Here is a 24,395-nt window from a genome sequence, read left to right as displayed (position 1 = left end):
ACGGATGGAAAATGCTGATATGCAACCTGCCTCCTTTTCTAACACCACTCAGCAGGACTTTTGAGGACTTGAAGAAAAGCTCCGTATCAACCACCATATCCAGAGTAAAGGCTGCCAGAGGGATTTCTAAGGAAACAGAGCTTTACACTCAAGTCTCTATCCTATGCGGGACAGAAAAGTACAAAAACTTCTGCATATGCAGGTATGGTGCGATGGTCTGAGAAAGTGAACTTGTGAAAGCTCTGCACTGTGTGGACAGATGACGAGTAATGGTCTTGTATGAGAGAAAGTAAGCTCCCGGCCAAAAAAACTGCAACCCTGGGAGCCTTTAACTGGCAGGGATACCATAAACCTTCCTTTTTAAAAGCCATAAATCAACCAGAGTAGACTGTACTTTTCAAATAAATACTGGACTCAGGAGAAGGGGGGCAGGATTGCAGGGGGATAAGAGGTCAGGTTCTGGGCAGTCGAGCACTGGCAGAGTCTGTAGTGACATCATTGCATGGAGTTACAAAGTCACCCACGCATTGATAAGTGTTTGTATGTCCAACATGGTGAAGAAACCTCTGAAATACTGAATTACAAACAAATGATGCATTCAACTCTTCATCAGCTGTGACATTTAACGATAAAAAGTATCTGTATCAATCATCATGTCAACATCACATCAGCAACTCATTTTGTTAGAAAGCCCCCCATATTTCTCACCCAGAATCATCAACACTGTATGTATACTGAATGTAATTACATGTATATGTGAATTTTTTTTTTTTTCATTTCATCTTATTTTATTTTATTCTGTTTCTATTTTGGAAATATTTATATATCTTTGATCCATTCCAACTCTTATGACTAACCCTTACATTTTATTTTTCATTTCGTCATTGACATTGACATTTTATTTTTCGTTGCATTCCCATTACTATTCAGGACCTTTTTAACGAAATACTTATTCTGCGGGGATCAAAGAAGTATCTGTTTCTGATTCTGAATACCACAACAAAGGACAGTGGATTGTCATGTATGATATGATAACTCAATGAAGTACTACAGGAGGGATATGCAAAAATAAAAAATAAAGATATTCCCAATTTGTTTATCTAATTAATATGATAACTTCATTTTATAAATATTTACAACCTTTGGTCTTTGATTTTCTAAGCACAGCCAAAGACTGATATGTGTGATATTTCTAAATGCTGCCTCGTTGCTCCATTTGAATTCCTCACTCTGGCTGAAGGAATGAGTAAACTGTGTCCTGTCTTCGCCCACCGTGCTCTCCAACTCTCATAACAAGCCATATTACTGAGGGGTTTCCCTGTTGGAATGACTGATAGGTTGTCAGCGGGGAGTGGGGGTGGTGGTGGAGTTTAGGGGGGTGGGAAGGCGGGGTCGGTTAAGATCAGAGTTAAATGGGCAGCAGGCAGGGGGTATGACTCCATGCAAACAGAGGACACTTGAAAAAACACCAGCTCGAGGTCTAATCTGATATAGAGGCAAGAAAGAGGACAGGGAGAGAGGAGGAGTGAGGCTCGGTGGAAGCGTGTGAAGTAGTTGGGGTACGAGGAAGAAAAAAAAAGAGAGGAAAAAGATTAAAAGTGAGCAGCAGAAAGAGGGAAAATATAACAAGAGGAGGCTTGCTGGAAAACTTTCCTCCTTTGTTTTGCCTCTTACAGCTGGTGAGATTATGGTCAAATGACGGCAGCTTGTGCACTGCAATACATGAACATCTATAACCTGATTTGTAGGGAAGGGAGAGGATTGTTTCTGGGCAGCAAACACGAGTTTGCATACTGCAGTTAGCTCCAGCCAAGCTTTGCTAATGCTGCCTGTCTTTCAGATTCCCGGTGCTGCTGCGGGCAGAGAGCCTGGAGACTGGAGCTGTCAGGGCCTCGCCTGAGACGCCAGCCCCCTCTCCTCCATCTCTCGCCCACCCGCAATTTCCCTGGCTCCCTCCATCCCCTCCACCTCACCATCGCCGCCGCCTCAACCCCATCAGGCCGGCACGGCTCCCCCAACCGCTGTTTTGACAAGTGCTTTAGACATAATGTCAAAGGGAACCCCCCGGCCTGCCAAAAATGCTAACTAACCATAACACTAATTAGTCAGCAGGAGAATGGGGTTGGAAATGGTAGCTTGAACAGCGAGTGGTGCTGGTGGCGGCCATTGTGGGGAGACTTGGACCCCATCCTGATTGACTGAGGGAAAAGAGGCTGAGAGGAGAGTATAGGGAGAGGAGGGGAGGTAGATGGAGGGTCAGGGTGGAATTACAGAGACTCCATTTCCCTGATTCACGGACAGCGGGGTGAACAGCGAGGCTTTCAGGGGGTGGGTTGAGTTTCGCGTGCTGTGTCCCTGGTGTGCTCCCCACCCACTTATCTCAGATACCATCATCTCCCATAACCATTTAATGGTTTCATCGCCTGTGTCCCCAAGACATTTTATAAGACAAATAAAGTTCTTTCTCTTGTTACTCAGAGGTTTCTTTTTTCCTGTGGGTCTTGAGTCAGGAGGACCTTTTTGGCCGAAACACCAGAGCTGCCAAAGAAGATGGATACAGTATTAAAATTATTGAATCGCAAGCAAATTGTTGATGAATGACCGTTCATTCATGCCAGTCGGATGGCCTCTCAGACTTGCAGATGGTAAAAGTATTATTGTGAAATGTATATAGACAGAAATTAAATTATATATGCAGGGAATCAAGCAAATAGTTGGACTAAAAGAGATTCATTCTCCAAAGTGCAACAATCAGCAAATGTGTCCAACTCTTAAAAAAGCCCAAGGAAGACAGCAGTCACTTTTTACCTGTTTATCTAAAACACATGGGGAGAGCAGGAGTCAAGGAGAGGGTCCAGCAGCTGCTTTCAGGACAGCGAGCACATGCTGTCAGCAGAGTAATGACAGTGTGATTGGCCCATGAGGAGGACAGTGGGGGCGTCTGACCCCATCTCTACGCGGTTAAATGAAGTCTCCAAGCTTTTAGAAAAGTCATGCGGCTTACCAAAGAGAATTTCCTCTCTCTAAAGTCATCCTCATGGAGACACTGGAGTTATTTGCTTAGACTGGCCCAGCGTGGAGACAGGAGACGATGCACTCAATGAGCTCTGCAATGTTTGTTTCATAATGTGCCAAAGAGAAACCAGAATTTTGACAATATATTTTGCATAGAAACGCCTTGTGAAAATAAACACGGGCCACTAAATTCCAGCATTATATCCCGAAAGCAGTAAAGAGGTTGCATCCAACAGCTCTCAAACTGCTGTTGTGTGTGGTTCCTGCAACACTTTATCCATCAGTGTTTGACTTGATGGAGAAAATGTGATCAAGTAGAGGATATGATGTGTTAAATGTTTAAAGCTGTGGGAGGTTTTGTGTTTGTGGTCTGGTGAAATATCGTCAAACCGCTCAGAGTGTTTATTGTGAATGGCACCAGTTCGACTTCCAAAATGAGCCACAGTTGTCATCCTGTTACTCATCCAATGGATTTAACAGTGTCTTTTCCTAACAGGGAATTTGAATATCAGAACCTTAACGTAAACTGTCCCAATCAAAGATGTGAACGAGGCGCCTGAAGTCGTCTTGTGAGGGGAGGAGGGTCGGCTATCTGGTGAGCCCTTTTGAAATCAAACCAAATAACAGAAAAACGAGATGGGTCATTAATCAAGCACAAATACTCCATGAATAAGCCTGTATCAACACACGCTGTTACACATCTACAGCTTGTGTTACTTTGCCTGCCACACCCATTCGTTCTGCTTCTCTGTGAAGTATGTGTCTAGTTGCCTGAATAAAACGATGAAATGTTCACAATCTAAGAGGTGCATGAGCAATTAGAGGATCAAATTGTTGTGCCTTGATGTAGAATATTAAATAAAAGATCCAAATAATAAAATAATAATACTCTTGTTTCAGTATACCCATTGCTTCAAACACCCAAGATGGATTCAGTGAGATTTCATTCATTATCAACATCCTTCGCTGCAGAAACGCTCCACAATGACACAAAGACTCACAAAGATTTGGGAATGATGGGTTCTGACAGAGATAAGACTTTCAAAATAGAGATACACTCATTATTACTAGCTTTACAAGGCAGGGGAAGAATATGCTTGGAGGCGCTGAGTGAAACCAATAAACATACATCAACGTGCGCTCACACAGCACCGTGCATTCATAAAGACAAATGTATGGTATTAAGGAACTGATATCAAAAATGTAACTGATGTCCTTGTACTGAGTAAAAACCCAAGACAGTATCCTGAATGTATTGCCAGTCTGCATTATTTGTGTGATGTGTTTACCAAGGGTTTAAACTCTGGTAAAATATAGTCATCACTCCGATTCAGTGCCACTTGATGAGTATATGATGTTATGTGAAATGGGGGAAACTGAGTGTCATTACAGTGACGCTCTGTGAGTCCTGGCTCTTCTACTTCGCATCCTTGAAATAAAATAAGGTGAAAGCGTCGAAGTTGAATCGTCAAAATGACTGTCATTATCAGGAGTAACATTATGCTTATGTGTGAGTGGGATGCACTCACAAAAGCAATGCAGGCAGAGGCATACAGAAGACATCTCGCTTTGGTTCCGCACAAAAAGCATCTTATCGTTTAATTTGACCTTGATTAATTCGGGGTCTGCAAGCTTCCAAAGTTTCATTTTCCGTTGCCTACACATGACTTCTGCACATTAACAAGCAAACCACAAACTGCCAATTATTGCAGTCCCATCACAATCTTAATTCAGGGCTAAAAAACTAATTTGATAGCGTGTTAGTGACTTTGCTGCAGGTTGGGTTTTCCCCCCTAAATGATTTCTGTAGCTGTACAACAAACTCAGGTGTACAGTGCTGACGCTGTGAAGTAAAAGCTGATTACTGGAAAAGTATCTCACATGCTGATGGTGAAAGAAATCCCACTGTGTCTCTTCACGAGTGACGCTGCTCCGTGCAGGAAATTAATTGCAGTGGAGATGCTGGAGATATTGCTCGTTTTGGTAAGTTTGCTGGGTTTTGCAAGGTGAACTCCCGTTTGTTGCTAATGAAGTGCTTATTTTGCATAATTGAGAAGAAGAAAGAGTCACGATCAAATGGTGCTTTTTCATCAAGTTGCAACGAGGCAGCTCTCAAATTGCTGTGGGTCAAAAAAAAAAGTGAATCACTCTGTTTTCTTCTCTCAGGCTTTTGTCATAAGTTTAAACAACAGACTAAACTCAGACTCTCTTGGGAGCTTTGCTGCGCCCTAAAAGTCATTAGAGTGGTGCAAGCTGTCAGACTGCATGACTACTGCTGAGGCTCTGACGTGGTGTATAATTTTAAGCTACCACAGGTCAGATCAGCACTTGTTGTAAGGTCACATCCGGGGGCCACACTCCTTCAGGACGTGACTGCAGGCGCAGTGGCATCACTTCCGTCAAGCTGAAAAACAACCCATCATGTTGTTTTCAGTGTAATGTGAACCACATGAGAATGACACTGAGGGATCAAACCGAGAGCTCGGGGTCATCCCCACAGAGCCTTATTAGTGGAGAAAGGTCATTAGCACAACAAAGAAAATCTTGAGCATCAGCAAAGAAACTCAGGAAGAGCCACTGAGAGTGGAACAGTGTTACATCACTGGATCGGCTGCAAGCATTGAGTGATGGAGCAATAAGCAATTTCCCAGCAAACCAAACAAAAGTGCAACTTCATCCATTGGTCAAAATCACTGTGATATTCACACCTCTTTGTATATAATCTAAAACACCATCATGTGTCGCACTTATCTGAAAAGAAACTACTTTGGAAAACATAGAACTGGTGCCTGTTTTACAGGATTTCATGGGTAATAATGTTATGACAAAGTAAAGCTGTCCTTCAATGGTGATGACAAAAATCAAGAGTTGTTTATTTGTCGAGGAAGCAGAGGTCAAAGAACTTGTAAAAATAAAAAAAAATAGTACAAATGTGGAAAATTTTCCGTTTCAGTGCACATACCGATCTGGAATCTGATAATTATATCAGCCTGTTTAGTTCCAGATGTCAAATAGTCAAACTGATGGCACTCAAATTTTCTTTTTGGCTCAGTAAACATATATCTAAGCCCATTGACAAAACAGATCCAGAATTTGGCTGATCACTCCCAGGGAAAACAAAAAACAAAAAAACAAGGCAGTAACAATCATAAATCCACCACAGGGCGTCGAATTATTCACAAGATTGTTGCTGTTGTTGCTCTGAGAACTGAGAAATCTGAGAGAAGTTTCAACATCTCTGCGGATCAGTGTCTGGCCGTAGCAAATGCACTGTACACGATACACACCTTTTACACGCAAATATTCTGCAATAAAATTTGTAGAAATATTCACACATTTTCTCAGGATGATAACTCAGTCAAATTTAACTACACCGATAGGCATGTTCTCTGTTGAGTGTGTAACTTACACTTTCCAGGGGATATCATCTTCTTCTTCTTCTTGTCCTCAAAGACGATATGTTAGAAGCAGGAAAAATGTAGAGTAAGGATCTGAGCTGTTTGACCAGGGCCAAACTGTGACTGCTAGACGATTGGGTCAGAGTATCTCAAAAACTGCAGCTCTTGTGGTGTGTCCCTGGTCTACAGTGGTCAGAATCTATCAAAAGTGGTCCAAGCTGAAACGGCCCAAGGGTCATGGGGCGGCCAAGGCTCAATGATACACATGGGGAGCGAAGGCTGGCCCGCGTGTGTTGATCCGAAAGATGAACTACTGAAGAAGTTCATGCTGGTTCTGATAGAAAGGTGCCAGAATACACAGTGCATCACAGTTTGTTGCATATTTGGCAGCAAAAGGGGGACCAACACAATATTAAGCAGGTGGTCATATGCCTGATTGGTGTATATGGGACTTTTCTCCTCTAGCCAATCACTCAAAGCACTTCTCATATTCTCCATAAAGCTCTATTCTCACATACTGATTCATATAATGGGCAAAGTTGGGTCCAGTATCTTGCCCAAGAGCAATCTGACATGTGGACCAAGGGAGCCAAGAATTGAACCTTTTACAGCCACCCAACGACATGAGGCTGGACCACAGTGGGGTTCACACAGATAAGAGATCTACATGTACGCCACAATTATAAACAGATTCACATAATACACACAATACACTTGCATGAATGTTAACAAACGCATGCGCATAGCACACATGTTGAATTAGTCAAGCAAAAGTTTTACGGTCCCTGTAGGGAAATTTAGTATACATACACATGGAGACATGTTTAACATAAGAGCAAATATACTGTACATTAACACACACGCACAAACACTGCCTCACATATACACAGCACTTTTTTCAATTTGCAAGCTTCTGATCCAGCGGCCCAACAGGCACCCCTGTGTCCTTCTCTCAGTAGAGCCAGTTTATACAGCCTCAGATTTATGAAGCTGCTGCAAGCAGCCAAAACAACGCCTCTGACCTCTTTCCCCACAGTTCCCTGCTCCTCTGTCTATCATCAGATGCTGAGTAGAGAATCTTTTTTATAGGTGGTGCAGCAGAAGACCTGCGTCAGTGTATGTATGCAAAAACACTTTGGACAGTGTTTAGCATTCTTAGATGCTAGAGTGGCAGGATTTATGCATAGCACCACACAAACAGAGCCAGAAAGTTGAGATGAGTTCAAGACTGTTTATAGTGTTTTTTTTTTTCTGCAAAGCTGTCACACTATCTTAATTACCCTGATGCACTAAATGAAACCTGTCCTGTTTGATAAACCAGTTTAGCACTTCTTTTTCTTTTTTACATTAACTGTGACTAATAGGAGTTCGACATAATATAACAATAAAATTGGTGTGACTACAAGACTGAAGCTGAGTCTGAAAGAGGGAGATGTCCAAGGCCAGGCTGTGGAGCAGAAAATAATGTCTTGAACAGAAAATCCCAAACAGAAACAGGTTCTGAAAGAGAAGCAAAAACAGCCTTGTATTGAAAAGAAGACAGACCCAGGGGGAAAGAGCATGTCAGTATTAACAAGAACACTGCAGGAGACGAGAGACTGTCTGAAAAATGACCCCATACTGCAGTAGGTCATTTGTGCAAGCATCTTATTACATCGTGTTTTATTGTTCAGTGGTATAAGACTTTCAGTGAATTCCCCAAGACAACATGTTTACTCTCATCTGACAAAGCCTCCTGGTGGCTCTAATAACTATAATGTGATCAAGGGAAGAATTCAGGTAACGTCACTATAAAACCACAAAGTTTGAACATGCGTTTATTACTGTAACCATGACGACGATGGCCGTCCAACATTAACAAGCCACTTATTCTAACCATAATCGTTGCCTAAACCTCAATGAGTAGTTTTTGTGCCTAAACTAAGCAAACATTTATTAAAGAATTGTCACAACATAAAAGAGCTATAGTCGTTTATTTTTCAGCTGCGGCTCTTTAGGAGTTGGTTTATAGCTTATCTCCTGCTGCCATATGGACTTGTGATTGGGATTGTGGGACAAAGCGCCGCACACTATGATCCAACTAGGGCAGTAAAAGAGAGGTGTGTGTATTCAGAAGTCAAATAAACAGGGTTACCAATCCACAAATGAGCAGGCAGATACAGCATTAATAACGGGTAATCAGATCAGGTACTAACAGGAAGCGGGACGGCTGGGGAGGTTTGAAACACTACAGCTGAGAAGCAATAAACTATCTGGCAGACCCTTCAAACCAAACCCTTCAAAGCTGTATTTGGCAGATTTATTCATTACAGAGAAATCATTAGCGTTGATATATGTAAATTAAAATTCCTCCTTGCTGCCTTTGATTTGCGTTGGGGCAGAGAAGATAACCACCAAACAAACACGCGCGAGATGAAAATTTCATTAAACTAACTATGATGAATCTGTGCGGTATCATCGGGGAAATTAGGCGGCGTCTGACTAGCGCAGCTTTGCAAATACTCATCTTTATACGATATATAATCCATTGTTTTCTAGATGTTTTCTTCTGCCTTAGTTTAACTCAAATCCTGAAATGAGCCTTAACATTTGGTGGAGTGAGTCCATGTGTTTTCACTCAAAAACTCTCCAAACGCTGATACAGTTTTCAATCTTGCTGTCTTGCTATGATGGACGTTATTTGTAGTTCAGAGGGTGCTGTGGAGCCAGAGCTGAGTGATCTGGAGCCACAATTTGCAGGAGAGCCTCATGGGTATGCCGTGATTTCTGAAGTTGGCTGAGCAGAGAAGTGATGAAGAAGGCCAACAACAGGCCTCAGAGGGATTTTTGCATCATGTAGATGGGTGTGAAGGGTCAACAGGGGTCACCCCAGCCCACCCCGCCGACTCCCCTCCAATGATTCACAGCCAAGATGTCCACACCTCCCACTCGCGCTCCCTTCTTTTGCTCCTGATCGCTTGCCATCTTTCCGTCTGTCCCCTACTGCCATTTACTTTCAAACTATCTATCTGTAAACACATGCACACATATGTCCACAGTCTGACACACACACACGCATACATATGTACACACAGCCAAACATCACATCAAGGCTCTTAACAGAAACACATGTCCCCGGCGGGACTTACTTAGATCCCCAAAATTAATGCAGAGAATAATCAAAATATTATGTTCTCTATAATGAGTGCTGAAAAACTAATGAACAACAACAGCAAAAAAAAAAAAAGAAAGAAAGAAAAAAGAAGCGTCTTAATGCTGTTTGCTCAATCTTGCTAACAGCTGGGAAACAAAAATCAACCCCGCGTCACCTCAATTTCCCTCCTCAATGAGTGAGGAGATTTTGCAGAATTACTCCAAATTACATGTTGAATTAAAAGTCCATTTTATCTAAAACAGAGGGCCTTTGACTGTCAGAGACAAAATATTATGGACCGCTGGCAAACGCTCTTTGTTGGCTTAACTGCTCCTGCCACCCTGCACAATTTTACATTACTTTATTGTTCCAGTAAAACTGTTTTTTTTGTGTGTGTATTTTTTTTTTAACTCCCTCAGCTTTTCTCATAATTTCTCAACTTTCCATTTAATATATGTCATTTGTTAAAAGAGAGAGAGATAAACACAGCTTTAGGATTTTAAAAAAAAAGGGAAGACACGACTTTTCCTTCTCTTTCTCAGAAGAACTTCTTGGATAAGCCTTATTACTCTTCCATTTTCATATCATCACTGTATCTGAACTCCAGTTGCTCTGCACCAAATCTCCCAGTGAACCTCATTGGTTGTCACACTCCCTCCATCACACTGCGCATGCTGACCCACCTACACCGACAGCAAGCCATGTTTGCACAAACAGTCGTACACATGCTGACCCACCCACACAGCCACCCACTGTACCGAAAAACACACGCACACATGGTTTTTGGAGATCATGAACAGTGCGTGACTCGTGCAATAGCCCACCCTTCATGTTACAGTCAATTATGACTCCACTGACTCACAAAATGTGTTTACATTCATTCTAATGATGCAGTTATAACCCCAGGAGGAGAAACTGTCATGTAACCATCTTAAACAAGTTAGTTTGAAAAAAAAAAAGAAAAAAGGATGAGTTGGGTTTTTTTTCCCCTGTTAATTCTTTAATCTAGTTACTTTGTGGTGTTTTTATTCTGCAGAGTCACCACTTACCTCATGACATAAAACAGATGCAAAGCAATGTGTTTAATAAAAAAGCGGAACGGCTGGAGGTGGGGAAAGAATGGAGCTTGTTTTCTGTGGCGACAGAGGAACAGCTGTTACAACACGGCACAGTTAAGTCACTGTAAATGAATCAGAGTGGCATTTACTGTATTATTAGCCTGCAGCCTCACACACAATCTCCATCGCACACTGTAAGACAGAGTACCTCACAGCTCATGTAAACAAGGGGTTCAGAGTAAACAGTGGTGGCAAAGTACATTTACTGCAGTTAAATACAGTTTGGAGGGATTTGCACTTTTTCTAAGTTCTTATTATACAAGTTCACCTTTTAAGATATGATGGTTACACATAACATTGCATAACGTACTTCAACAACATAGTGTTTTTTACATGTTAATGCTTCTGGAATAATAATTGCCATGTACGTACATGAATAACACATTTTTGTTGGCATATGATGCTGATACAGGCAAACAGAAGTGATGAAATAATGTGGATCTACAAACACAAATTTGTTCTGCAAAAAAAAAACGTTTACAAGAAATTTACAAGAAAAAGAAAAAATAACATACAGCCTGTATCTGTCTGTCTGGATTTAAAAGTTCCATCAAGTCCCTTCTTAACCTTGATGAAACAGGCAAGAGTCCAAGCTCTGTATTATACGCTGAACCCTGGACCTGTGCAGCAGCTTCTGTGTCAGCTACACACAAAGCAGAACACTAGTTAACTGTGGCCCCAGTTTGTGAGTGTGTGCTTCTGTTAGCGTCTCACAAGTGTAGTTACACTTTAAATGAGTAGCTACAACTCTGAATGCACGGCTTTGACTTGTAACAGAAATTTGCATTGTGGTACTGATGCACAGAACTAGAGCCTCTCATCCACCACTGTGGGAAAGACAGATTAAAAACAAAAAAATGTGACGGCTTTATTCATTTCAGCCTTTGTTCGATTAATGTACTCAGTAGCTTTTAGTATAATAGAGAGGCAGTCAAATACAACCTCCTAGTGAAAAGAAGGCATCACCTTTGCACCAGCAGAACAACTCAGCAAATCCTGCTTCTTCTTCTTCTCTCTCCTACACAATAGAAAATCTGACTTCTCTCTTGCCCTGCTTTTGCCCTTGTTTGTAGTAGATGTGTGTCTCTTTCAATCACATATTTTCTCTGCATATTGGGCGTGTTTGGTTTTGGGTCACTGCCAGTAGCACTCGGAGCCGAGCATGTCTCTCAACTTGAGCTGTGCATGATGTCAGTGTCACACCGAACAGAAAACTAAGCGCTGCTTGGAGAGGAATGTATACAGCCTCTTCAGCACAGTTAGCTTCAGCCGACTGTATATAAAGACGCCTCCACTCAGCCTGTAATACCCACTCATCATCCTGCTAAATAGGAAGATAGTCAATGAAGGAATGAGTAAGCGGAATCTATTTTTCCTCTAAAAATAAAGAAAGTATCAAATTACATTTTGGAACTAACACTAATCTAATAATGTATGCACTGTTGGTCTTTTCCTCATGAAAGTACTACGGCTGTCAGTGGTAACATGCTAATAATGCATTAATGGGCCACCTTTTTTTTGGATAGATGAGTAACACACAATTGGCCTTTGGCCCGACCCATACTTTGAACCAGTTGCCAGAAATGAATCAGTTTGCAGCTGCAAGCTAAGCCACCTCTGCTAACAGCTACCACTTGTATGGCGCCGCAATGGATAATCTTCTGAATAGCGAGCGCTGCTACAAAGTCCTGCCATATGGGTTAACATAAAGTTTGCAGTTACCACAATGTCTAACCATTATTTAACACTTATATTCATTTAAGGTACATTTTGGATCAATAAAAAATGTTATTAATCATGATTAACTATGGACAGCCCTGGAAAATACACCACATTTCCTTGAAATCTTACAAATATGTTGTGTTTGTTTCCTTGGTCATTTGAAAATCACCAAACCAATTTTTTGAAAATCCTTTCATTCCTGCATTGTTTGCATGGATGTTTGGGTAACAGGCTTCTTCTTTGCTGCCTTTAGTGTCAGATCACTACCTCTCCTGGGACATCAGCACCACCACCTGTCAGTTAGCTGTATAGCAGTGAAGCTGACAACAGGATACGTGCATGTGTCCTAAGAAAATACATTGCTCCATACCACTGCTACTTGTCCAAAGTCTAAGGTGCACCTCTAACCCACAGGGAAGCATAAATAATCAAGTGCTACATGACCAAGTACTGTAAAAAACAAAAACAAAAAAACAACTCAGACCTTTTCTCTGTGTATTACAACAACAACAACAACAAACACTTCATCTCTCTTACTGTCAACAGCTTTATGGTACTCAGCACACAAACAGTGTCAACCTTAGGATTTTGTTCCATCTATTCTTTCCAAGAGCTGCTGGCTGTTTTCAAGCAACAAGCATCAGAGAACCAGGAAAGGCAAAGTGTCTCTTTTGCGCTTTTGTTATCAGATTCAATTGATAGTATAATCAGAAATGTCTAAATGTTTGTATTTCTGCAGCGCGTTGAACAGCTCCTGCAGCGCTCCATGAAGAGTTGAATTTTTCGTGACATATGGAATTGACAAGAACTGCGGGTCCAGAGCAGGCTGTGAGGCATGTGGGGGCGTTTGAAACTATCTCTAAGAGTCAGACATAGTGTACATTTTTATATTCTGAGTTCAGCTATACATTTGCTGAGTGGGCGGAGCAGGATCACAACAGCTCTGCAAGTCAGACAGTGTCAGGAATGTGAATCACAGGACAGAAAAAGTTGAGAAAAGCAGAGGGAAAAAATCTCTCCACTGGAAAGTAGATGGGTAAACGTTTTACCTTCTTGTTGCTGGGAGGTGTGCAAGGAGATTTAGAGCAATAGCCCAAATCATTTATGAGTACCTCTAAAACAATATTTCTCTTGCGAAAAATAATTAGAAACCTATAGCTACTGGCAAAGGTTAATGTGTAAATGAAAACTAACAGATGATATCAATGAAAAATCATCATTATTGGGCCTTGTGAGCCAGCAGTGTTGATATTATGAGACAAGAGGTTCCACTCTATCACCCCTCTGCTGTGAGCACAGTTCAAGAGTATTAAAAGCTTGTTCTGTGAGTTGGGATCACTATCTCATGTGCATGGAAACTGTCTGATAAAGACAGAAACAGCACTCTAGCAATTATGGGCCAATGAATATTGAGAGAGAGAGAGTGAGTTGCAGTGACAATAAATCTCAGCACATCATTAGATGTTTGTTTTTTTTACATGATTAATTTAATTTAATTTCAGACTGTTTTTTAGCGGGATTGTTCAAATTATTTTAAATAGGATTGCACGTGCAGTCAGTGAACACCTGCAGAAGACTTTGTCAGATTGGTGGGGTAAACACAAGTACAGTAGCCTACAGGAAAAGAAGCTGAGCAATACACTGCTGTGAATGGGGCAGATAAAAGCAAACATTAGTTCAAGTGTTTACATTTTGAACATTTTCCTTGCTTTGTCTTGTTAAACAGTCCTTTGTTTCAGAACCACGTTTTCTCAACCGTCGAACTAACTGTCCTTTTGCATAAGTGCACTTATGCATGGCTCTTTCTGACTCAAACAGTTTTGTGCACCATATGTGCGTAAGAATACCTCAAAATAACCTGTGTAGCTGATACTTGCAGGTTTTCCAAGTTAGCCTCAGGGAAACCTGTTCTTATTCTGCCCGCTGCTCTTCCTCACAGCCCCCAGGTTAATGTAATTTCTGCTGTGACGGCATCAACAGATATTTATCAGTCAATCGTTACCCTGTACTCATAACTCATAACCCTGTTCATATTATTAGCTTCTCATGCTGCTTCAAAATGACCCATGTTTTGATAATTCAGGTAGTCGATTTCTCCCTGGAATCAGACACCTTTCTCCTCTTCCTCCTACACACCCTCACACATTCACACATTCACGCACACACACAGATTTCCTCCAGTGCCTGCACCATCGCCCTGTGACTCAGTCGGCTCAGTAAATCCAGTCTGTCCAATCGATTAACCACCCTTTTCCATGCGCCTCCCTAATGTTGGAGCTCTGAGAGGCCGCTGTGCTTCCCACCTGTTCGCTGCAGATAGGCCACCATGACGCTTTGTCACGGGCCAATGTAGAGACATCCACTGAAAAGCGACATGTGATAATGTGTGAAAGTTTTAATGAATTCATGCTGACGGCTTTTCTTTTGCTCTCCCATTGGTGGGTTTTGTGCGTCTGACGGGGGAACGGCTCGCGATAGAAGACTGAGGCCAGCATCCAGTCTGCAAAGCCCAGACGCTCTGAAACAAACTGATAAGACTGAAGAAGCCACTGAGCTACCACAGCAGCTTACTAATTGAGGCCTCAGTCTCCTCTTTAGTTTTTACTCCCAGCTGTGAGGAACATCCCATTTGTTTTTGTTTTTTTGCATGATTTTGGTGGCTGGATGCTGTCGTGGTGATGCTTCAGTTGGAAAGTTGTCACTTTAGAGGTGACTTTATAGTTGAAGTAGGCTTTATTTTGGAATACAAATGATGCCACAAAATCCCCCCCAAAAAAAAAATACAGAGAATTTCTCAGATAAAAAAAAAGCAGTGTGTAATCCAGTCTCACTTGTTTGTGATAATGACTTCTAAGCACAGCCATTCAGCAAATGGTCGGAAACTGCATCGCACAAGTGCTACATGATTGAGTAATGGACACAATTTTCCTTTTTTTCTGGTGTAAAACCTCCTCTTAGAACTGTCAGCTAACATAACAGATTAGAATCCTCTTTGTTAACATAGAGAGAGACCCATTAGCCTGGTATTAGCTCTGACACCTCGGCCACTATAGATGGTCCAGACATACAGCTAATATGCATTACACGACCGTCTGTCAGAGATCCACGAAGTGAATTAGGCCGAACAGGTCAGTTTGGCAGCAAAGAAGGCTTGGCAAGACGGCTAGGAGCTGTGTATCTGATTAATCCATATTAAAGACGGAGACTAACAGTTGCTCTCAATAAAGAGATGCAGCTGAAAACAAAGTGGTGGGCTGATGGGAGTTGTTTTTTTAGTTTTTGGATTTTTTTCCCCTTTTTTTTCCTTCTTCATTCTCAGCTCCCGAAAGGGAGAACGATATGTCTCTGCTAAATGTGGCTTATTAATGCATTGCAATTTCTCGGCTGTATTTGAGTTGGTAAGGATTAGAATTATCATTGGCAATAGTGGTTATTTTATTTGTTATGAAACGTGCAGCTTACTGTGCTGGAATAATTGGGCTTTACTTGTAGCCAGAGTCTAGGCTTTTCCAGGAAGCCATGATTGATGAAGATGTTTTCACTCCAGTAATGCTTGAAAAGTCCAAAATCATCTAACAAATGACCCCAGAGGAGTTGATCCGCAGTCACAGAAATATACGAAAATGGAAATCAGCGATATGGAGCTCATTTTCGAAGATGATGTTTGATGATGACTGACTGGCACATGGACAGACTAAACATAAAATTCTAGGAGCTTTCTCTTTTCTTTTATCTTCAACCTCTCTAATATACAAACAGCTTTTTTCATACTGTCAAAATGTATGTGCATATAGCTGAATAAACAATGTAAAATTTGTAATTCAAATCTTTCTTTCACTTTTTTTTGTTTGCATTGTACTCCATCCTGTTGCCTTGGTTTGAAAAGAGCTGTAAGAATATCTATCTATTACATATCAAAGAAAAGTCCTTCAAGAGGCTGAACAATGGGTGCAATATATATTTTTGAAACAGTGAATTCTGACTTTAAAAGCCTGCAGATTGGTGGTCTTTGGAGTGTAAATTAAATTTCTGTGCTGTATTTTAAAAAAGGTGCAGTGTAGGCCCAGTGCTCTATTTTGAAATGCCAAGAGGATTAATGGCACTGATAAGTGAGGTTGGTGTATTAAGCTAAGTCCTTTGAGTGTTGCCATTTCTGTTTCATATTTCGTAATTTGTGGAACATGGATTTAAAGTATTGCAAAGACGAAAAGAGAAAAGGCAGAGAAAGACCCAGAGAGAAATAGAGAGAGAGAGAGAGAGAGGAGGGACTGTGGCTTACAAGGGAAAATCATGCAAAGGTTCAGATCTCTGCCTCTTTGGGCCCGCTGTGCTCCAACTCCAGGGAAACAGACGGAGCACAAACATGAACACGGGCAGACATTCACAGACGCACACTGTGACTTTTTCTGCATGAGTGAACCTACATATCGCGGGCTGCAGCGGGGGCAGAGGGCAGATGGTGCCTTTGAGGTGGGAGGCTGAATTGTAGAAAGGTAGATGATGCTGTGTGTGTGTTTGTGTGTGTGTGTGAAGTGTGATGGAGTTGGGCGTGTTGACATAAGGCTCTGGCTGAGGTGTCTGGAGCACAGCAGCACGCTAAGGTGAGATACAGTGAAAGAAAGAAAAAATCCTGCGTCGTTTAACAATTTTATCTGTGCATGCTGTGACAGGTACAACACTGAACCACATCCTGTTCCTTAATGATGGTGTCATTCTGTCTCACTCGCGTAAAAATTGTTCATGCAATTTCCTGTTCACCATTCCACATTAATCTCTCAATTAAATTAATTTGTTTTGGAAAAAAATTGAAACGTTTTCACACTGGAAAAAATTGAAACTCACAATCTTTTCCACAAAATACAAATTTCATCCAGCAGCATCATGAGATATGAGGTCACTTCCCATCTGAGCTGTTCACAGAACCATCAGAGAAAATGACTGAAGTTGCTTCAGTGAGGACTTTATGGTTTTCAAAAAGGGTGACTCTGTAAGACTGAAGGAGCCTCTTAAGCAGAATGTGGGATAAATGGGTCAATGTCTCCATCTAGTGTTCAATATTTTTAAAGGTTAGAAGGTAAAGGTCATGCTTTTGCTGGTTATTCTGATCACATTATGATTAAAACGATCAAGTTCATTTCTATCTTCATCCTGATTTAGTGAAACTCAAAGGCAAGTGTGATATGGAGCACCAAAATAGGATCAACAGCAGGAATAATAGTACGGCTAATGTAAGAAGCAAACCCACACAGCCTCACTACTCTATGCTTTGCAGCTGTTGCAAAAATAATCAGCAATCTGGATGTTTGTGCAAGTTTATCTCAAACATCAAATTCTTGCCTGAAAGCCGTAGATTTTATTTAAACACAAACTTGATTTAGATGACATTTAGATTACAGTTAAGACAGTTCATAATACAAATGTGTCTGACTACATTGGTGTTAATGTTGTTTAGAATAGGACTTATTTTTAGATCAAAGGGAAATGCTTTAATAAATGTTCTAATGAGATTATCACTTGGAATAAGCCATACGTAAATGTTTTAAATTTCATCTATATGATTACATAATATAAGTATTAAAGTGACTTTTGAAGAGTGGTTCTTGCAGATGGCGATGATGATGATGATGAGCTGTATGTGTTTGACTCTGTTGACTGAGCTGCCATTTTGCCAATTTTTTTTTTTTTTTTTTTTTTTTACAAAGTGAAATGACCACTAGATGGCGCATACTGAAGCATATGGATGCCATCTAAGGAGTTTGCTGCTAGCTGTCCAGCAAGCCTGAACTCTGAATTTCTCAGGGGCTATATTTACCTCTTCACTGACTCCACTCAATAAGGTGAGAATCTGCAATGCTCCTTGATATGATAAACTCTGCCACCGTATAAAGTTGGGTATTGCTGCTGCTTCACTACACTTAGAACAACTAACACTGTAGGGGATTGCTTAAAAGAACTGTTTGTTCCTAATTAAGTGGGCCAAAAATATTCACACAATGTTTCTGCTGGGCTACTTATTCTGGCTTTTGTGTTTTATTGGACCCTTGAGACTGAGCTGGAAGTGTGAATATTACCAACACCCTCCTCCAAATATCCTACAACACTTTATAACCAGAGATTCCTTGTTTCACCGTGAAGAACTACATCCTATGCTTCAACAAAAAGTCATTTTTCATTCTCTCAAGGTTCTACAGGACAGATGGGATTACATTCTTCATCCAGATGCACTAAATATCCGTACTACAAATGTGCTCAAAAACTAAAATGTGTTATTCTCTTGCTCCTTCTATTATCTGGGAATGTAAAACAAAATCCTGACCATGTGCATGACGTTACACCTAAAAACTTTAAATGCAGGCAAGGCCTTGGTTTTATTGACTTGAATGTGTGAGTCTGCTGCTTAAACTTGACTTGACAAAGTTATGGGCTCTTACAACTGATCCTGGTGTCTTGGCATTATCAGAAACATGGTTAATAAAAATCAGTACCTGATAGTCTAATTGCTGTTGATGGTTACAGTGTTTTTAGAACCGACAAAGGTGGTGGAGTTGCAATCTATGTCAAATCTAAATTTTGATGCACTGTATCATTGTCAGTAACAAAAGCCAAACAATTTGAATTATTTGCTGTTAAATTGACTTATTCACTTCGCTAAGACTGCTATAGATCACTTTCAGCCAAACCAGAAGCACTCGCCTCATTCTCAGATGTCATATACAAACTCTGAGACAACTCACACGTCCACCGCAGTCTTCTGCAATGATGTCAGTGATCACTGTGCCATTGCTGTTGTAAGGGATGCAAAATTGCCTAAACCGTGCTGTCTTCAAAAGAAATTGCGAAATTTTTGAAATGCAGGCATTCATAATCTTTACAACAGTGATATTAGCCAGGTCAGTTTAATTGATGAAGCTGAGTGTGCTTGGTAATATTTTCAAAATTATTTTCTATCAATCAACAAAAAGCATGCCCCCTAACCCAAATAAAATATTTGTATTGTATTTGTAATTATTGAACGTAGGCCATCAGTGATGATAATAATAATAATAATAATAATAATAATAATAATAATAATAATAATAATAATAATAATAATAATATTTAAAACTGTGTTATGCTGTTAGTAAAATAATTTTGATTCAGATTTCCTGCTGCCATTTCCTAGAAGGTAAAGGTGGTCAAATTGTTGATGGCATCTTCCTAATAAACCGAAGAGGGACAGTAAAAGAATTAAGTCACACTAAAAGTGGATGTAAAAGAGGCAAATATGGTGAAAGTCCAGTTTAATTGGAAAGTACAATAAGAATCATTTAAGACTTGATCTGAAACCTGATTTGAAAGGTAAAAGATACTTAATAAACTGTCCTCATTACCCGATGGATGAAGGTACAGATGCTTATCTACAAGAGTACTTGCCGGCATCTATGAACCATTTCCTGTCCACTCCCTCCTTGCCCAGCTCCCAGAGTTTAGTAAGAAGTCGAGTCCCATTTCTGGCTGTAGTCAGGAGATACTTCTTATTATCTGGGTATTTTATGACACTGTGCCTTCCATAAACCAGAGACTGACACAACCGCCCGAGCACCAGCAGGAAGAGGGAATCTCTTTCATCATGGTTGAGCATCATAACGCTCTCCCAGCCGGCTAACACCGCTCCACCGACATCCAAAGGACTGGGGTTCTCCAGCATCATATATGCAATCATTACTGCCACTTCAAACACAAAGCATCCATGTGTGAGCAGGGAAAAGTCCAGGATGCCTGACACCTCATGATGCCCATTGTTGACAGGCGAAACGATGACGTTCTGATCATTTAAGTCCCCATGTATTATCCCTGAGCAAGACAAAAAAAAAAACATTTTAAATGTAGCTACTGTAAAGGAAGTAGGAGTCTTCATTTCTGAAAGCTGCTCTTGGACACAGACAAACTGTCTGTCAGTGTTGATGTATTTAGCTCTGTTGTCAATCCAACTTATAAAAAAAAAAGTCATTTATGTACTTATAAATAGAAATTCTCTCCTCTTTTTCTTTCTTTCTTTTTTCCTTTCCCGCACATCACAGCTACTATGTGGTTGAGTTTAGGCAGCCTGGTTAAACCTGCAATGTTTTGTTTAGGCCACTTGGGGGCAGTACCTACATAATTTTAGGTTGATTCAAAATACAACACATATTAACAGGCATTGCGATTATGCCAATAAGAAATTGGACACAAATGCTACTCCTTCCCACACTGCTTTCAGTACCAATCATGAATTATAAATCCAATATAAACTCACACATAGAGAGGAGGTTTGTTACCTTTTTGGAAGGAGCTTATTTTGGGCTGCACATGTGATTTAACTTGTTCGATGACTGCTTTAATCACTTCCTGGAGTGGATCTCCGTCCATCACTGATAGGTAGCCCTCCACCAGAGGAATGTTGCACAAACTCCAAAGTGATCTGCCCTTTTGTAAGACATCAAGGTTTGGGGACACGAGCTGAAAGACACAAATGGCTTTTTAAAAAAAAAAATCATAATCCTATTTTTATGGCATCTTGAGGGCAGAATGCAACAAGTTGAAATTACCCAAATTTGACATTTTGTAGTGTTAAGTTGCTTATTATCCCACCCAGACACATGCCAATGTAGACTGAATCAGGAGCTGTGTCTCTAGGCATGGGACAAACTTACTCTCCCTCTAGTATTTCTTTTTCACCAGCTCCATTTAAGCAACTGATAGTAGTCAGATGAGCTGCAAATCAGGTCACAAATCACTGTTAATTTGTTGAACTATTAAACAACTATTAATTGGCATTTTTATGTGAAAGAAGTTCCTTTCAGCTCTCTGGAACTTTTTCCTCCTGCTCATCGTTTTGGTGAAAAAAAAAAAAAAAACACTGTTATGCCACAACAGCAAACAACAGAAAAAGTTAGTTTGAATCAAACATCTGCACCAAAACTCCTCTTTATTGGATTAAAATCTTTAAAGTTACCTTTTGCAATGTCTTATCCATGGATGCAGCCAGTTTGCCCAATTTATAAAGATCCTGTGTTGAGACTGGGGATTCTGCAATGGTTTTTCCAGGTAGATAGGACAGCAACCTCACACAGTAGGTTTGAGCACCATGTCCACAGTCTAAGAAGGGCAGATATAACAACAGCTACAGTTCAGGAAAACGTCATAGATGATTACATGTAGTCATATTGTTCTTCACGTGTGTCTCCTCCTACCAGTAAATATAGATTAGTCAAACTGGACTGCTCTACAGTATATGCCCAACTCTTCAGTTTTCAACAGAGCCTCACTGTGCCTCCTGTAACCAAAAGCAGCAATCTGCATTTACCTCCAGAATGATATGGCAGAACAAAATCTCTTACTTCAAGATTGGTGAAGACACAAAGCAGATTTTTGCTCTTTTACACCAAGACAAAGAAAAACAAAAGGCAATAACACTTTCCAATGAAAAGAGGGTGATTATGATTATAGATTTCAGAAAGAAAAAGAAAAGAGTAAAGTTGCACATCCACAGTGGGATTCCAGGTGGAGTGCTGGACCCAAAAAATCACAGATAAAATTCAAAAATACTTGAAAGGTCAGCACATCCTAAATTTTCAAGTTCAAAAAAAGGACAAAATGCTCTGAAGAAGGCCTTGTCCCAAAACACATCAGCATTATCTGTAGCAATGTGAGCCAATTACAAGTGTATTTAGTCTTTTCTTTTTTACTTTGGGATGTGCCGCCCTTTCAAATGTTTTTTTCAATTCAACTTATTTGTATAGCACATTTAAAACAACATACATACAATTGAGTACCAGCAATTAAAAAAATATATAAATTAACAACATAAAACAACAACAATAGTTAAGACAATAAAAACATCATAACTAATATCATCACTCTATGATTATTGATTGATAGAAAATATGAAATTGGAACAATTCAGTACAATTTTATTACATTTCAGCTTTCTGTCTGCAAAACTGAAGAATAGTTTAACTTTTTGAGAAATAATACTCATTTGCTTTCTGGTGGAGGGTTACACAAGACTGATACTAGTCTGATCTCCGTCTGACAAATATAAAGCAACAGCCAGTTAGTTTCATTTAGCACAAAGCTAAGAGGAAACAGCTGTCCTGACACAATCCACCTACAGTAGCGTACCTGATAAGATCACTAATCATGCTGTATCTTGGCTGTATATCTGTACAAAATCTTAATTTTACCTATTTCCTCCATACTCATGAGCTGCCCTGTGGTGGTGGACATGGCCGTCTGAGCAGGAACTCCATGCTGGCGAAGGAAGGACATGGCGTGAGTCTGCACCCCCACCAAAGTGCCATTCTTACTCTCCTCTGAGTTCAGGATCTTCAGGACGTACTTGGCTCCCTCCTTATCCACCACCAGGAAGTTCTGGTCGATATAACTGGGCAGGGTGGTGATCTCAGTTACCGTCACTCCATAAAGTTTCATTGCCAGATCGGTTGCCTGTTGCAGGGTGAGTTCTGGCCTTGGATTGACTGCTGTGGTATTATCTGCAAATAACAGAAAACATCACAATGCAGTTTTGCATAAATAGATGTAGCTACTTTCAGTGAAACAGTTTGGTTAGTTAGGCCAGCTGTGGATTCATTAAGAACAAAGGATTCATTAAAATGAATGTAGGGTGGGATGAAACCTTGCACAGGCAGATTGCAAATCAGGACCCTGGTATGTTGTGTAACAAACTCTACACTCAAGAAGATAAACTGATTCTTGCAAATGTGTTGGGAACCTAGATAGACTGGGGATGCAAAACCCAAATCATCTTTAAGAGACTCTGCTGATGTTGATAAATACAAAATGTACTGTAGTTTATACAGTCCTATCTAGCAGTTGTGTTCACATGTAAAACGTTTTTCCATACCATCACAGCAATGTGAACATGACATTTAGGTTGATGAAACTTCCATGTATTGAATCAAGTTGTTTATAATGTACTGTAACAATTGAATCTAACTTAGATATTGATATTGAAATGTAAAATATTGTGTTATTATTCATAAAATAATTAATTTCAAATGCAGAGCAGGTTAGTTTCTTCAGTGTATACGTAGGTGGGCTTAGCTTGAATGATCTGTGAAATACAGAGGTTCATTCATATTATGATCAATATTATCTTTATCAAATTATCTTTGGAAAACCAACACAATCTATAAAACAGCCTATTTTGAGCACTTACACAGTTTACAGGACATGGATACTTTCAGCAAGACTGACCACTAATTGTTGACTTCATGTAAACACTGTTTTTAACAAAGATCTGCAGCAGAAAGCTGAATGAAAGAATTAAAAAAAATCCTCCTCCAAACTCCAGGTTTTAACAGGATAAAACATAAGTCAGTGCATTCATTTCACAGAAGACAAGGACACTTACCCATTATGAGACAGTGAGGTAGAGACGCTGTCAGTAGATAGTGTGAAAGCCACAAGTTTCTCTACAAATTATGTGTGTAAATTGCAGAGAAGCCAGTATAACCTGATCCCCAACTTTGAGCCCCTCCAGTCCTTTGAGGAACATTTTTTGACACAGTCTGAAGACGACTAAAATTCATCTGCTTTCAGATGAAAGGCACTTATAAATACAATGATTTATTATTGTTATTGTTAATTTTCTATTGGTTGGGTTTCATGTTTTCATTCTTACTGCTGTAATCCCAAAACAAAGTGATTCCTTATCATTAACCAAGACCAATGCTATGTCTACAGTAAGCTCCTAAAAATACGGTTACACAGCCTGGAGAAACATTTGTGCTGGTATGTCATGTGAACAGCTTTTACAAGACACAATGGTGTGTTGAATGCCTTAAAGTTTAAGGCATTCAACACGCTTCAACATGCTTAAACAGTTAATGGTAATTTAGCAATGTGAATTTATGTAGACCACTGTTGACAATTTGTAAGTATGTTTTAGAAACTTTTTTTTCCACATTGTGAGTTGCCTGCGCTGATAATTTTTTGCAATACTGCCTGGATTGGAGGGAGCACATG

General features: G+C 40.2%; 1 protein-coding gene across 1 annotated transcript; it reads right to left on the bottom strand.

Moving 5' to 3' along the window:
• Window positions 1–19,652: 19,652 nt before the first annotated feature.
• Window positions 19,653–22,895, bottom strand: LOC146988854 (hydroxylysine kinase-like). Its single transcript, XM_085774569.1, has 4 exons — window positions 22,592–22,895; window positions 21,361–21,503; window positions 20,684–20,864; window positions 19,653–20,219 (listed from the first exon to the last, which is right to left on the bottom strand). The coding sequence occupies exons 1-4, from the start codon at window positions 22,836–22,838 to the stop codon at window positions 19,780–19,782; spliced, it is 1,011 nt and encodes a 336-aa protein (XP_085630695.1). The 5' UTR covers window positions 22,839–22,895; the 3' UTR covers window positions 19,653–19,779.
• Window positions 22,896–24,395: the final 1,500 nt, after the last annotated feature.

Source organism: Trachurus japonicus, chromosome 4 (genome assembly GCF_045865225.1).
Source record: "Trachurus japonicus isolate A0001 chromosome 4, Traja_1.0".
Classification (NCBI taxonomy): domain Eukaryota; kingdom Metazoa; phylum Chordata; class Actinopteri; order Carangiformes; family Carangidae; genus Trachurus; species Trachurus japonicus.
The sequence above is the reverse complement of the archived record's forward strand: the minus strand, read 5'-3'. Positions and strand labels throughout refer to the sequence as shown.

Coding starts and splice junctions, on each gene's coding strand:
- LOC146988854 (XM_085774569.1), bottom strand. CDS start 22,838: ATGAAACTTTATGGAGTGACGGTAACTGAGATCACCACCCTGCCCAGT. Junction 20,865..21,360: donor TGGATAAGACATTGCAAAAG/GTAACTTTAAAG, acceptor TGTGTCTTTCAG/CTCGTGTCCCCAAACCTTGA. Junction 20,220..20,683: donor AATAAGCTCCTTCCAAAAAG/GTAACAAACCTC, acceptor TGTCTTGCTCAG/GGATAATACATGGGGACTTA.